Source organism: Apaloderma vittatum, unplaced genomic scaffold (genome assembly GCF_000703405.1).
Source record: "Apaloderma vittatum isolate BGI_N311 unplaced genomic scaffold, ASM70340v1 scaffold7063, whole genome shotgun sequence".
In the NCBI taxonomy this organism is placed as follows: domain Eukaryota; kingdom Metazoa; phylum Chordata; class Aves; order Trogoniformes; family Trogonidae; genus Apaloderma; species Apaloderma vittatum.
Window position 1 is genome coordinate 13,155 of NW_009709742.1, and position 16,119 is coordinate 29,273.

At 41.6% G+C, this 16,119-nt stretch overlaps 1 protein-coding gene across 1 annotated transcript in view; it reads left to right on the forward strand.

The window, feature by feature from the left end:
* DNAJC3 (DnaJ (Hsp40) homolog, subfamily C, member 3) overlaps positions 1–16,119 on the forward strand; it is a 31,106-nt gene that overhangs the window by 12,905 nt on the left and 2,082 nt on the right. The window contains exons 6-10 of the mRNA XM_009867033.1: positions 4,699–4,851; positions 6,177–6,358; positions 8,470–8,589; positions 10,367–10,472; positions 10,594–10,714. Of these exons, the coding sequence (XP_009865335.1) occupies positions 4,699–4,851; positions 6,177–6,358; positions 8,470–8,589; positions 10,367–10,472; positions 10,594–10,714 (682 nt within the window). The remainder of the gene's footprint in view (positions 1–4,698; positions 4,852–6,176; positions 6,359–8,469; positions 8,590–10,366; positions 10,473–10,593; positions 10,715–16,119) is intronic.

Below are 16,119 nucleotides of genomic sequence, written 5' to 3' on the forward strand. Positions count from 1 at the left end.
AACTGTTCTTCATTAGAATTCTTCTACTAAATGTCAGACTTTCTCCTGTGTTGTTAATGGGGCCTTGCGAAGGAACGTGTAGGTCTGTGTAGCTGGAATGCAGGACAGGTCATGATAAGCCTTTAAATTAGCTTTGCCATGTGTTGTAATTCTTCCCTATGCTTCTGAAAAAAAGATCCTGAAGCAGAGTTCTTACCAAACTTAAAAAATGGGCAGGAGGCACTTGCTATATGTTAATGATTTCCAGTTCCGTGTCCTATAGCAGTGTTCTTTTTTGGGGATCCTTTTATTAGCGTTGCAACAGATGATGTTGTAAAGCTTTCTTAAATAAAAAGCACAGTGCTGATCCAGAAAGCGTAATATAGGTGCAATGTACTGAAATACACTAATTAGAGTGGCGCGTGGTGTCCTCAGGACAGCAGCATCCAATGCAAAAGAAGCCCATGGATCCTGTGTGATCTAACATGGGTCTTGCTTCAGTGCTTTGTCGCTGCTCATATACCAGGGGCTGTATCCATGGCCTTGTATTAACGATATTTTTCTGGAGTAGTGCTGCGTTGTGTTTTTCATGTAGCCTTGTGTGTGGCTGGTGTAACTTCTGTGTGTGGTTAGAAATGTCATGTTGATGGGCTTGTGAAGTACAAGGAAGTGTGCCAGCTTTGGAGGCGGGGGGGTGTTATGTTACTTCTTGAAAACCAGCATGATTTATTTTTTTTTAGCTTGTTAAAATGCTTCTCCCATCAGAAATCTTTAAATACTTGATGTTTGACTGCAAATGCAAGGCAGCCGTTCCAAGGCTGCCTACTTTGAATAGAAATGATCTAAGTTCTGTCTGGAAGCCAAGAAAACTGAGGTTTATGAAGTGAGCTGTTAATGCATTTTCCTGCTGTCCTGGGTGCAGCAGGGCACAGTGCTGTGAAGTTTTGAGTCAAGCCCTTGTGATAAAGTTCTAGCAGAAGCTGGCTTGGTAAGTTGAGTGGGGATGATGTGGTTTCCAATTCAACGTTGTTTACTTGAGGGAAGCTTACCCTAGGATGTGTTTCGCCCTTATATTGAGACTGGGCTATAAAATAGAGCGTCAGGTATAGTGGTAAATTTGTGATAAGAGAATTACTTAAAGTAACAAAACCATTCCTGTATACTGGCCTTTGTCTTTTGTAAAGTAATTAGGTGCAGGTTTGGCAGGGGGTTGGCAGTGGATGAAAGCTGCTTTTAGTAGGTGGTGGGCTCTTTGTGCTGCAAATAAAACTGCAACTAATTTAGTGTTCTAATACAAATGTATTCAACTTCAAAGATAGCAAAGGATACTGTGCAGAGAACACCTTCACCAGCAGCCAGGTGCTTGTCCAGCAGAACTGAGCAGAGCACAGCTTCTGACTTGGCACTTTGAGGCCGCTGCTGAAACATGTAGAGGAGCGTTAGGTTTGCCCTAGACCTGTATTAAGTTCAGCTGAAGGGGTTTTTCAGTACTTGTGCTAGATTTCCAAGAAAGAAGCAACTTAGTGCAAGCAGTTTTTCTGAATTGTCACCCCCAGGAGGAGGAATAGTAATTGAAATGTGGTTTGTTATTGATAGTGATGGGGTAGTCTTCTGATCACACGGCAAAATGACAGCAAAAAAATGTTGGGAAGCCAGCCAGAATGAGAGTATCAAACAACCACATCGCTTTTCCAGCTTTTTTTTCCGGGACCTGAACGAAGAGGCTTCTTTATGCTTTAGTTAACGTCCCAGCATTGCAGTAGTTACTTCCTGAGAGCTTCTGGATGTATATTGTGCTAGTGCTGTAGCGCACAAATGCCTGATGGCTGTAGTTTGAATGACAGCTTGAAAAGTGTCCCTTTCTGTGTTAACTGGGCAGTTTTTACTGCCTAAAATTATCTAGGATGTTTCACTCCCATGGTCTTTATTACTACTGGACTTATCTATATGATTGTCACATTGCTTTTCATATTCCACTGATGTTTTTCTCCAAATAAATTATAAGAAACATACTGTGTGTTTAAGGAGTGCAGTGTTACTGTGAGATAAGTTTAAATGCAAACGTAAAGCTCATCTCCAATAAAAGCTCTTTGTTTTTGAGAGAAAAATGCTGAGAAATTAAGGGAGAAATTAAGCAAGTCAGCTGGAACTGAAGAATTTGGAGCTTAAAAGAGACTTATAGTTGTGCAACTTTTAAAAATACAGGTGCAGAAATTTATGTCTACTACTAGTCTCAGATCCAGGGGAGAAAGAGGATGCATAGCATTAGGGATTTATAGGCAGAAAAGCTTTTTGACACTTAATATTAGGAATCGGCCTAGAAAAAAGAAACTTTTATCACATTCCTCTCACTGAAGGACAGCGCAGGTGAGAAGGAAAATTTTCAAGTCCAAATACAACTTGATTTTTACCATAGTAAAATGAAGTAACTACATAAGGTTCAAAAAGACTTAAAATGAAGAATCTAAGACAGAGGTGGGACCTGTGCACGCTTTCGATGTTGCATTTAGGTTTTTCCTTTCATATACTTAAGTGTTAGAACCAGAAGAAATTTTGTTAAAGGAGTTCTGAGGGCTGATGTTGAATTACATTAGAGACTTAAGCACAAAATAGGAGTGTTTGAAGAACTTACTGCTGACCAAAAAAAAAAGGCCACTTTGTGATAAAGGAAGAAAGAAAAAGTACTGGATGACTTTGAGGACTCAGTTACTTTAGTCAGTGTTCCGTCTATAGCGCAAGCTTCAACCAACCAATCAAAATTTTTAAAAAAGTAATAATAATTAAAAAATGAAATCCTGCTGATCTGTCCTTTTTAAAACTGTGAAAGTAATTCTGATCAGCAACAAGAGTGAAACGAGTGCCTTATTCAAAGTACATGTGATCTGGACAGGCTGGAGAGCTGGGCAAAGGGGAACCTCATGAAGTTCAATAAGGACAAGTGTAGAGTCCTGCACCTGGGGAGGAATAACACCAGGCACCAGTACAGATTAGGGGACGTCCTGCTGGAAAGCAGCTCCGTGGAGAAAGACCTTGGAGTCCTAGTGGACAGCCAGTTGTCCATGGGACAGCAGTGTGCCCTTGTGGCCAAGAGGGCCAATGGGATCCTGGGGTGCATTAAGAAAAGTTTGTCCAGCAGGTCTAGGGAGGCTCTCCTGCCCCTCTGCTCTGCCCTGGTGAGACCACATCTGGAATCCTGTGTCCAGTTTTGGGCTCCTCAACTCAAGAGAGACAGGGACCTACTGGAGAGAGTCTGACGGAGAGCTATGAGGATGATCAAGGGACTTGAACATCTCTTCTCTGAAGAGAGACTGAGAGAACTGGGGCTGTTTAGTCTTGAAAAGAGAAGGCTGAGAGGGGACCTTATTAACGTATATAAATACCTGAAAGGCGGTTGTCACGAGAAGGATGCTGGTCTCTTTACAGTGATGCCCAGTGATGTCCAGGACAAGGAGTAATGGGTGTAAGCTAGAACATAGGAAGGTCTGCCTCAACATGAGGAGAAACTTCTTTACTGTGAGGGTGACAGAGCACTGGCACAGGCTGCCCAGAGAGGTTGTGGAGTCTCCTTCTCTGGAGACTTTCAAAACCTGCCTGGATGCGTTCCTGTGTGGCTGCCCTAGGGGATCCTGCTCTGGCAGGGGGGTTGGACTAGATGATATCTAGAGGTCCCTTCCAACTCCGAACATTCTCTGATTCTGTTCTGATCTTAAAAATGTCTTCCTGGCTTTGCAAGGGAATGGCTGAGATCTTTCTGGCCCATAGTTGTCTTCCTGGGTGGTAGCAGAGTTGCCTGTGAGATATGCTTTTATTACTATCATTATTTTCATTGAGAAGATAAAGCTGCCTAAAAAAGAAAATCAGGACAAGTACACTGTAACCCCTTCTACTTACACAGAGAGAGAGGCTTGAGAAGTGAGAGTCTTTGTTGACAGAACTTCATACTTATTTAAAACTACATCTGAAGCGACATGCCTGAATTCCCAGCTGATCCCAGTGGAGCCTTTCGCCATCTATAGTGTTTTAACTTGCTGCTGTTGCCACTCTTTCTGGAGAAAGCGTAGGAAAACCAGCTTTACGGTAATCCTGTCTGTGATATGTTGCATTTGTTTCTGTCATGGAATTGTAAGCACATGTTTTGCGTAGTGAGAGATGTGATTATGCCATGGGAATACACTTCCTACTGATACTGAGGAATCCAGTGTTTAGGAACTGTCTGCAGGGAGATGAATTAACTAGGAGGCTACATTGGAGAGGTCCATGACTTCCAGTGGGTGATGGGGGGACAACAGCCCACAGAGTTGGTAGAGTCTCCTTCTCTGGAGATATTCAAAACCTACCTGGACATGTTCCTGTGTGACCTGCGCTAGATGATCCTACTTTCATAGCGGGGTTAGACTAGATGATCTTTTGAGGTCCCTTCCAGCCCCTAAGGGTCTGTGATTTTGTGTGATCCTGTGTTGTGTATGGTATGTTCAGTGGTGAACAATCAAGCATGACGGGGGGAGGAATTAGATCTCGCTGCCTTTTGGCACCTTGTGTTGAAGCTAGAAATGTCTGCCTTTTTTCTGGAGTGTGGAGTTGGAAACATTTCCAGTGGAATTCTGAAACTAATTCTGCTTTATTTGCAGCTTAGTCATTTCTCCATGATATGATTATTAATGGGACAAAAAGAGATCCTTGAACAAGCATTTCAGTCTCTCTCATTGTTAATGTTTGCAGCTCAAGTCCAATCCTAGCAATAACGAGGAAAAAGAAGCTCAGACTCAGCTGACAAAATCTGATGAGCTACAGCGCCTGCATTCACAAGTGGTATCTGCCTACCAGCAGGAGGATTACGAAACTGCTATTTCTCTTCTTGATGAAATCTTAGCAGTAAGTGTTAAGTAAAATGGCTCTGCAAAAGGGAAGTTAGAGCTCCTGTCTGACAGTGGTGTGTTTTTGTTTAATAACTTCTTTGCTCATGTGAAAATACTCGATGTAGTTGGCACGGTTTTGCTGAGCACTGTGAGTCCATAATGAAGTTGAAGAGTGGAGAATGCTGAGCACTAGCTGCAAGAAAAAGTCAAAATAATAGCTTGTAGTTCAGTTTAAAGATACAACTTTAGCCAGACTTCTATCACGGATAGCTTTCTTGATTATACTTCCCCATTTTTTCCACAGTTTGCCATTTTTGGGGAAGCTTGGAAAAAAGTTCTTGTCAAACCTGTGAAGTTTTGCCAAATGTAGATGGTGTAGGTTTTTTTTTAATCTAGATTTTTCATTGCCTGTATGCAGGCAATTTTTATTTTGAAAAAATGAAGTAACTAAAGATGAAAAAAACTCACCCCACACAGTTAAAAATGTGCATAGCTATCTGGATTTTCAGTTTGTCTCTTATATCTGTATTTGTTGAATCAGTATAGGTAGGCTAGTAGTGTAAGTGTAAATAACTCAGTCACGTGGGCATTTTGTATGTTGTAGAGAAATATATTAAAAGACAGTTAACTGTGATGACTCTTCCCATACAAATTAACGCTGCTGACTTGGAATTTACAGTGTTCTAGCTTTTGGTGAAGAAACTGCCAAAGTGTGGGAGTTTCTTTATGGGGAGAGAACATGGAAGAACAGACAAGTCTCCCTCTCTAAAATGATGATTTACAACAAATGATAAGACCCAGAATGCATGCTCTAAAACAAATTGTGGTAGACAATTCCTTTTAAGTAATTATGCTTGCCATAGTGTGACATTGTTACTTCTGCATATGTCTTGAAAAATCCAAATACTGAGGTCAAATTCAGCTTGCACAGCTCAGTCTTACCCCCAGGCTCCCTTCTAGAGGACAACTGACAGCTTAGTCCTTGCTGTTCATTACCCTCCTTCTTTTGGGAAGATACAACAATTTATGGTTCTGATATCTTTCCCTGGAGGCTCAACAGACTGTCCCAGCTTAAGCAGTGCTGGTGGATTTAATTCATCTCCCTGCATGAGCTCATTGAATCATTTACAAATTTTTCAGGCCTTTGTTTTCTGTTTGAGCAGGTGCATCACAGCATCCACCAGGAAGCAGAGATGCTAATTTCATGTGCTCTGCATGCGGCTTGAACCTTATGCTGTTGCATTTGGCAAAGTGAAATTAAATGGGATTTTTCTTTTGTTGGGGAGGAAAAGAAGTGAAGTGTTATGGACCAAAAACAAGCTTTAATTTTGATTTCTCAAGGTTTGTGTTTGGGATGCAGAGCTACGGGAACTTCGAGCCGAGTGTTACATAAAGGAAGGGGAACCAGGCAAAGCCATTAGTGACTTGAAAGCTGCTGCCAAATTAAAGAACGATAACACTGAAGCCTTCTATAAAATCAGCAGAATATATTATCAGCTGGGGGACCATGAATTATCACTCAGGTAATTTTACTGTTTGCTGTAATCATTACAACTGAAACAGGAAATGTGATGACGTAGGCGATGGCAAACCGTGAAATATCTATGTCGTCTGGTTTTTGGATGGAACAGCAGCTTTGGTCTGAATCTGATAAAAGAAGCTCCTTTCCAGAAGTTAAGAAGTGACAGTGAAGACACTGTGCTGAATCTTGGCAGATCAGCCTTCGATGGTTCCTGGCATCTTGTGTGGGTCTGTCAGAGTTGCTCCCGTTTACTGTCTGTGTTGTGTTTCTCCATCCTAGAGGAAAGCGCTTCTCTTTAAAAGAAGGCTCCACCAAATCAAGTTTACCTTGAGCCCCCACCCTTCAAGTTAAGTTTACAGCACAAAAAAAATGTATGTGTTAAGTCTTAAGGCTAGATTTTGGTTCTGCTCTTGGAAAGGAAAAGGTTACAAGCTTAAGTATAAAGTACAGGAGCATTCAGGTGTGACGAGCTTGTGATCCAGAGCTGTCAGTCTCATTCTTGCAGTGTCCAATATTTTGGACACTCTCCCTTTATTCATATTCAATTAGGTTTAAGGTAGTGTCCCCATGCGTCCCTCATCAGTCCTACAGGTAACCTTGCCCACTCTGGACTGTTCACTTCTTACTCTGTGCTCAGCTGCACAGGTGGTATCATAATTTTGAAGGTTTTTTTGCACACAAGTGATTTACATGCAGCTCATCTCAGATGCACCACCTTCACCTCCAGACTCCTTCCAGTATGATTTCTGCCGCAGCATCTGTTCAGTAAGAGGAGAAGGGAACTGATAAAGGCTGAGTTTCTTCTGTTGGCTGATGGATGAAAACGGCATGTGATTTATAATTGCAAAAACAAAATGGACAAAAGTAAACACTGAATAACTAACTTGTTTGCATTAGGCATCCCCTTTCCAGAGTACACTTAATCTCTGGAGTCTGTAGGTTGCCTCTGTGGTGACACTTGGTAGCTGGCCATTGCCTAGTATAGTCCTTTCAAAAGTAAGTGGTTTTGGTTAATCTCTGGAGTCCGTAGGTTGCCTCTGGTGACTTTTGGTAGCTGGCCATCGCTTAGTATAGTCCTTTCAAAAGTAAGTGGTTTTGGTTTTTTTTCTCTGAAATCTACACATGGACTTCTTTTGTTGATAACTAGATATTAAGATTTTTATAAGTACAATTAATTGAGAGCGTTGATAACCAAATTCTTAAGATTTTTATAAGTACAATTAATTGAGAGAGCTGTTGAAGAACAGAATGGTATCAGAGTAAAGAAATGAGACTCTATTCTTCTCCAATACTTTTTTTTTTCCCTCTTTTTTTTTGCATTGTAAGATACATTAAGAAAGAGTTTTATAGCTCTTGGAGTTGCTTGGTGATTAATCTTGGTTTTCTCTTAGTTTCTTCCTGTTACTTTTGAAGGCTTAATGATTTAGTAATAATAGATATTTTTGTCTGTGCTTAGGAACAAAATAAAATTGTGATCTCTTTGTGAAAAAGAGATTGTTGTGCTGCGGTGACTCTTGATAGAAAACCATTCATGCTGCATTCTGGAGGTTGTTGGTTTGTTGGTTTTTTTTAAAGACTTTTGACCTTTTTAAGAAGTATCTGCCCTAATCAGAGTCTGATTAAACAGACTTCCCAGTGAAAGTTGGACTCAGACTTGGCTCAGATTCCATCAAGGGGAGGTTTGAGTCTTTGCTCAGCTTCGTCTGGTTTAGGCAGCCTAAAATATGCTTCTACGCAGGTATTTTTGTAGTACAGCTGAGTTATAACGGATTGTCTTTTCCTATGTGTTTATCTGATAACTGCTGAATATAATTTCTTTCTTAGAGTATATTTTTCTTCTGCTGTTTAGTCAGTTTTAAATATAACACTTCTCAATCTTTGCATATTTGGCAATATAAAATAATTGAACACAACAGCAGACAAGTATCCCTGTATGTTATGGAAGGCTTTTTTGGTCTCGCTTTAGATTCATTTTTGGAGGATGGAGGAGATTTTGTGTTAAGAAGTCAGCTGTTAGATGCTGCATTGTGTCTCTAGGCGAAATTCTGTCATGCGTGGTGACATCTTTCTGTTTTGTTCTGCTTTTTGTCCTCCCTAAATCCCTGTGAAAAGTGAAGTCCGGGAGTGTCTGAAACTGGACCAAGACCATAAACAATGCTTCTCCCTCTATAAGCAAGTGAAGAAACTCAATAAGCAGATTGAGTCAGCAGAGGAATTCATCAGAGAAGGCAGGTAAGTGTTCACTGTTGTATTTAAAAGAAAAAAAAAAAGAGAGAGACAAAATCACTGCTGAGGCACCAGCTTATTATTGATTGAGGAGTTGATTAAGTGATGCTTTTTTGCATCTGTCAGCTGAAGTGGATAACTGAGCACAGCTCTCAAATTACAATTAAAATAAATATTGACTCACATAGTGACAATCCTGTTCTAATTCCTCTGATGCCGCTGTCTTCTCTTTGCATACTTAACTCTTTACAGAGCAAATAATACAACCAAGATAGGGATGATGTTTGTGAGCTCTCATGTTGGCACTGAGCAATAATGAGGCCACACCTGAAGCGCTGGGTTCTCCTGGTACAGGGGAGGTGAAGCTCCCGAGAAAGAAAGTCCAGTGAAGCGCCACTGAGATGATGGAGGGACTGGAGCATCTCTCACCTGTGAGGAAAGGCTGAGAGAGCTGGAACTGTTCCCCTGAGCCTTCTCTGCTGCAGGATGATCTCATCAAGGTCTATAAATACCTGACGGGAGGATAGGAAGAGAGTGGAGCCCAGCTTCTCCTGATGGTGCCCGGTGACAGGAGCAGGGTGAATGGGCGCAAACCGAAACAGGAAATGCCATTTGAACACAGGGAAATGCTTCCCACCACGCCCTCTTTTCTGCTGATGCAGGTTGCCCAGAGAGGTGGTGGAGTCTCCCCACTTTGAAGATGTTCAGAATTCATCTGGACATGGGCCAGGGCAACTGGTGGCCGTGCTTGAGCAGAGGGGTTGGACAAGATGACCTCCAGAAGTCACTTCCAACCTCAACTATTCTGGATTAAAGGACCATATCGAAAGACCAAAGCCCCCAGTAACTCTTTAGGGCTTCGACAGCAAAAATAGATCTGGCTGATGGGCTTTATTTATGCACCCTATTAAATGATAGACGATGCCTCTGTTTTCTTCTACTTGTTTTATTTCAGTTTTGCGTGTTCCCAAGTGCATGATGTCCCACTGTAAGGACCCCTAAGGAGCAATTAATCATTGTCAGGGTGACTTTTTAAAATGAAGTATACTGGAAATATGAGTTGGCAAAACTGAAGACAGTTTTATTGTCAGCAGTGTGTTTGGACTCTTTTCACTTTAGTCTCCTCAGTGTCAGCACGTTTTCAGGGAGGCTTCTGAGAGCCTGAACTGCTTCTAGCAACCCATGGGTTCAGTCACATTTTCAGGTTAATGTTCCAATCCATTACTTACTCAGACCATGGAACTCCAGCATCTTTGAAACCTTCACAGCAAAAACGCATTTTATACTCTGTGACTTGCAGAGAAAAAGGAAGGGGGAGGACAACTGCCCCGTTTAAGCTGGCATAAAGAACTTTTTTTCTTTTTTGCACTGAGAAATTCAAATACTACAGTGCTCACAGCAAGACTCCAGTCTTTGGTCCATCTCAGATTCAGAGAGGGAGATGTTTTTGGCACGTGCAGAGTGGTGCGTTGGGCAGGAGGCAAATGTAGAGAGACTGTTGTCTTTGTGGTGAGGGGTGGAAGTTGTTGCCTTCTGCGAGAGCTTGCCAGGCATAGTGCCTGCTCTTCTGTCTCCTGGCATGGAAAAGGGAATGGGGATGTAGTTCTCGAAGTGGCTCAAAGTTTTCTTCAGTGTTGTCTAACACCACACCTCTAAGAGTATTAACGTTAAGGTACGTTGCACAAAGGATGTAAAAAGCTGTGAATTTAAAAATTTGTAAATAAATCACAACAGCTGGAAATAGTACATTTCATAATAACGTACTTATCTTTGATTGAAACAGGTACGAAGATGCTATCAATAAATATGATTCTGTAATGAAAACTGAGCCAGAAGTTCCAATTTATGCTACTCGTGCCAAAGAAAGGATCTGCCACTGTTTATCAAAGGTAATTCTGCTTATTTCCCTCTGTGAATTCCTTGAAAACAAACAAATCTTCCCTCCCCACTGCCCCCGCATCCCGAATCCCCCACAGCTGCGTGAATTTTGTTTTACTTTCTCCTCTCCAGAATCAGCAAGCTCCAGAAGCCATAAAAGTTTGTACAGAAGTTCTGCAGCTGGAACCAAACAACGTGAATGCCCTGAAAGACAGAGCAGAAGCTTATTTGCTAGAAGACCTGTATGAGGAAGGTACAGTTGTGTGCAGTTCACACGCTCTTTTTTTGGGAGGGCGGCATTTAAAATGCAATTGGTGTATCAAATTTTTTTTTAACTTGCACTTTGATTCTATACTGTGTTGTTATCCCTAATCAGCACTGGTAGTTGCACATTTACAAAAATATCTGCTGGTAATTTTTATCTTGATTAGCATGAGTGAGACGTACTTGTTTTATCTATAGCGGAGTCATCTTTACAGCAGTGGGCTGCGTTTGGGATGTTTTAGGAGCCTGTACCGCTTACTCAAACACGTTTTATATAATCAGCAATGTCAGACAACTGCATTTAGAGATAGAAAGTAATTACAGTTAGGGTGATGTAAATCCATTTTAGGAACTCCATTTTAACTTCTTTAGATGGCAGCATGAAACAATACTGTTCCATCCCCTAGTGTAGGTTGGGGGCAGAGGGTGATGACGACCACTGCTTCACCCCCGTGCATCTCTGTAGTGCTGCTAAAACCACTGAACTGATTCCACTCTTGAGGATGCATTTTCCATGTGGGACTTCCATAAAATGCACGCTGGGATGTGGTGACATCTACAGCCTTGGAAAGCAGGGACTGAGTAACAAGCGTCTCAGAGCACACTGTTACGTAGCTTCTTTAAGACTACCAAGTGGTAATGTGCTCTTAAAAAAAAAATAGTCAGAATTTAATTTAGTGAGTCTTGTTTCCACAAGAAACCAGGCTTAGGAAGGAAATCTGGACAATCTGTTCCACTTTCATTCTCAGTCATGCAATAGTTTTTGAAGCATTGGGCTGTTTCAGTCAAACGTGGTAAGGGAAAGGACTTGTAGGCTTTAAATCTTCCCCAAACCGGTTCCATTAATTATAGTACTCATAGGACAATTTTTATTTTTTTGTGTTCTGCTACTGGATCTTTGGCTTTACAACTGAACAAAAATCTGTTTGATTTAAACATTCATAAGGTAGCTGCTCTCGTTAAAAATATGCTCATTTTGGGGGGCCTTTTTTGAGAAATTAATCACTGAGATGTTACTGTTCACCTCTTGAAGTCCACTTCAAAAATGAAATACCCATTTTGTTCTTTTTTTAGGCCTCCTTGACTCAAATGAAAACACGGTATAAAGAGGACTAAAGTGGTTTCAGGCACTTCTCTTCATCAGCACTGTAGGCTTTGTGCCCCTGAAGTGACTCAGTCCTAGTCCCTCTTTGCTGAGGGTGGCAGCCTTCCTTGTGCCTATAAGAAAAAGGGTGGAAAACAGCAGCATTTAGGAAAACTATGACCTTTGCAGAAAGGGATTACTTAAAAAAAACCCCCACAACAAACCCATTCTGTGAAGAAAAACTATCTTTTGTTTTTCTTAGGATAATTTGTTTCTTTTTTTTTCTCTTTGAATTGTTGAGAACTGCAGTGTCAACCTACAAGTAAATCTCGGGAAGATCTGACAGTGATGAGGCCCCATTTGGGCATTTCTCTGTCCTATCCCATACTTCACTCCAGTGGAAATAAGTTTGGCCAGGTTGGGAAAGGCAGGTTTACAAATGAATAAAAAAACCCCCTCACTTCCCTAAAAATCCTTGAAGGTGCTGAATACAAATCTACATAACTTATGACTTCTGCAGAGATTTTTAGTTTAAGAGAAAGGAGTATCAGCAAAAGAATGCAAAAAAAATCTTAAGATTATTTTTTCCCTTCAGGGCAAAGAATTGTCTGCTTAGAGGAGGGCGCAGGGAGGGGCAGGCCAAACAGGCCCTGCTGTGAGTCCCCATACATGTCCATTTTGCTAGTGGACAGAATTGATCTGTTTTTTTGAAATGGATGAATCTCCATTTGGATGTTTCTGTCATTCTATGAAACCCTCATCTACTTCTGGTTTCTCTACGGTGAGAGAATCTGGCAACATTTGCAAAGTGGAGGGGAGAAAAAAATAGTTCTGTAGCAAGGTCTCACACAAACGCAGGGAGCCAGCTTGGCCTTGTGCTGGAGCAAACGCCTCCCCGTTACGCGATACAACGAAACACGGAGAAGGACGCAGCTGGGAGAGGTGATTTCCTGGCTGGAGCCTGCTGGGCTTGGCCTGGAGTGGACAAGTGTGCTGGAGTGGAACCATTTTCCACCAAACCCCTGCTCTTAGCGCATCCCTGGCCTTCCTCCGTGCCTTCCAGCAGAGCCTCCATAAACAGTATTATAGCCCATTAATGGTAGTCTGCCTCAAGGGGTCTTCGCTCACCCTTCAGTTTTAACTGCGATAAAATGATGGCTGATGCCTCTCTGCTGTAGAGAGCAGCAGAGCAATTAAAATTGTAGCCTCGTATTTAAAGGGGCGAACTGACTCTTGTTCTTCCCTAAAGAAAATTTTTAAGCTGGAGGCACCTATTTTCCTCTTTAAAGACAGGAAATTGTGAAGTAGTTGTCATTCAGAACTTTGAAGGTGATTATTGTTAAATGTTCAAGATGCACTTCAGAGTTCTGATTCCCATCAAACGGTTTTAATTACTTTATAATCACATGGGATCCAGGGCTTGTCTGCTGAGACAGATGTATAATGACTCCCTTATCTGACTTACCTCCTCAGCACAGGAATTTGGCTGAAGAACACTGCACGAATTTTGTCTGAGAAGAGAAAAACCACCTTGCTGTTTCAAAATTGGTCAGGATAGTTCATTTATTTATTTGAATGTACTTTTTATTTCCTCCCCACCCTACTACTTTGGAGGAAACAGTTCCTATTTCATTAAGAGCATAACTGGTTGACTTACTCCTTTAAGAGAGTTGGCATGGGCACAGGTTGTCTGCAGTTATTCGTGTTTGATAGGAAATTGATTCTGCGTGTGGAACAACAGCCTACCTTGGTCACTCTTTTTATAAAAAAAAAGAAGATAGGAAATCCAGCTAAAGCGTTTAGAGATACGATGTGATCGCTGTTTGAGAGATTGTGAAGACTCTTATTGAAAAGATCTGACTAAATTATTTAAATTGAAAGTGATACTGGAAACAGGTTGTTCCTTTCCTGTCGTGGGACAGGATTGAAAGAAGAAAAGTTGCTGTCTGAAACAACAGGCCAGTAAACAGCAGCCGTGATTCTTGGGTTGGTTTGTGAGGTACGAGTGCTTTTAGAAATCGTAACTGAGAAGAATTGATGAAATATCTCACTCAACATACTATGAATTAATTTAGAGCAAACTTCTTGTGGTGAGGAAGCTCTTGTCCTGCTTCCAACCCTCACCCCTCAGGTGAGGAGAACAACTAGATCTCTGAAATTCCTACACTGGAGAGTACCAGCAAAACAGAAGTTTCTTCAGACTGAGAGAAAGCACAAAAGAAACTCGCCGTCAGGTGTGCTGGGTGCGTTCCCGCTGTGGTGTGCAGCACTGAAAAACGCGCCTTCCCTTACGGTTGCAGAGGGTGCAGAGAAGGGCAACAAGGCTTGTGAGAGGTCTGGAAAACATGCCCTATGAAGAGCGGCTGAGGGAGCTGGGTTTGTTTAGTCTGGAGAAGAGGAGGCTGAGAGGAGACCTTATTGCCCTCTACAACTACCTAAAAGGAGGCTGTAGTGAGGCTGGTGCTGGTCTCTAATTACTAATGACAGGACAAGGGGAAATGGCCTCAAGTTGCGTCAGGGTAAGTTTAGATTGGATATTCGGGGGAAGTACTTTACTGAACGAGTGGTGAGGCACTGGAACAGGCTGCCCAGGGAGGTGGTGGAGTCACCAACCCTGGAGGTGTTTAAAAAAACAGTAGATCTAGCACTTGAGGCTATGGTGTAGTGGTTAGGTATGCTGGGATGAAGGTTGGACTAGATGATCTTCAGAGTTCCCTTCCAACCCCTAACATTCTGTGATTCTGTGATTAACGCTTGCAGCCTTTAAGTAAGGGAGTTGATTTAAGAAAAGAGAAGTCTGGTGCTGTCGTTGCAGCTGCTGGATCCTTGAGCAGCTTGGTTTCCAGCACTGGTGTAGATGCTGTAGATGACTTGGCGCTCAGTGAAGGGGAGCGATCTGATCTGCGCTCGGCAGGACGCTGTGATGGGACCTCCCATTACTATGTGGACCTGATTAAGGACGTTGGTGCTTAAAATTCTTGGAGTGGTAGAGCAGTGTAATCTCTGCATTTTCATTATTTGCATTTTCACTATTTTTATGAGCATATATTGGGGCACACGCGTTTAGTGCACGCTCGCTTTTGTTGGTGTGGACAAATTATTAAAAATACCAGCAGAAGCCAGAATACTTTGTTTAGTCAGCAAGTGATGGTGTCCAGTGATGTGAAAACGAACAGAATTTTGTTTTGTTTGTAATGGCATATGAAATTGAGGCACTGGAAATAGTTTTTCTTTTTTTTTTTTTTTAATTTTTCACTGACCAAACCAAGACTGCAGTGGTATCAGATGTCTGGGTAATACAAATTCATTAGCACTTCCTGCTGTCTTGCTCAGAAACAGCGAAAAACAAATGTAACACCTGCTGAGAAATAGCATCTGCTTGGAAATAATCTGATGTGAGTACTTTGAGAAACCTTGGAGTCTTGGATCTGCAAATGAGACCTTGAGGATTAGAGCACTGAAAGAGGAGCAGTCTCATTAAAGACTTCAACAGTTGCTTCTCTGGATAAATCTTGGTATCAAAGAATATTTAAACTTGGTGTCTTAAGCAATCATTTACCATTGAAAATAACAATATGTTTTACTTGAAAAACCAAAGAAGTTACACCTGGAATTTCTTAAAAATTCATGAACCTATTACAGCATTTCTCTTGCTTTCATTCCTGAGAAATGTAACTCTTGAAATAAAAGCGAGAGCATGCCTTTGGAAAAAAAAATAATTTTAAAATAGAGCTAACTGTCTGCATATTACATGGAGGTGCAAAAAGCAAATATTTGTCTTTCACCAAGAGTGTGAACCTACTGGTAATATGAAATCCACCTCTGTTGTCATGAAAGAGGAAGAAGAGGCTTTCTAGTGTGTCAATTGCATGCAGATTGGGAGAAGAAGGAATATTAATTAAAGGACTCCCATGTGTTGCCTGATCTAGCTGAGAGGCGTCCCTGCCCATGACAGGGAGGTTGGATTAAATGACCTCTAAGGTCCCTTCCAGCCTAGGCCAGTCTATGACTCTGTACAATGGATCCTTCAGTTGAACCGCAGTGTGGGACTGGCAGCGTGCAGTGGGCTCATCAAAGACTGGCTGCTGAAACTTGATTCTTGATTTCTCTTTCGTCCCGGTCCTGGTTGCTCATTATGTTCATCCACGTGACTGCTGTAACATCTAGAGAGTGTTCAGACCTACTGCTGGTAACATCCCTTCTCCTTTCTTTCCAAGATGAAAGAAAATTACCTAATTTATGTGTGAAAATGACTCTTCTGCAAGTTTTTCTAATTTGGAAAAAAAAAAACCCCACAACATGACAAGTTG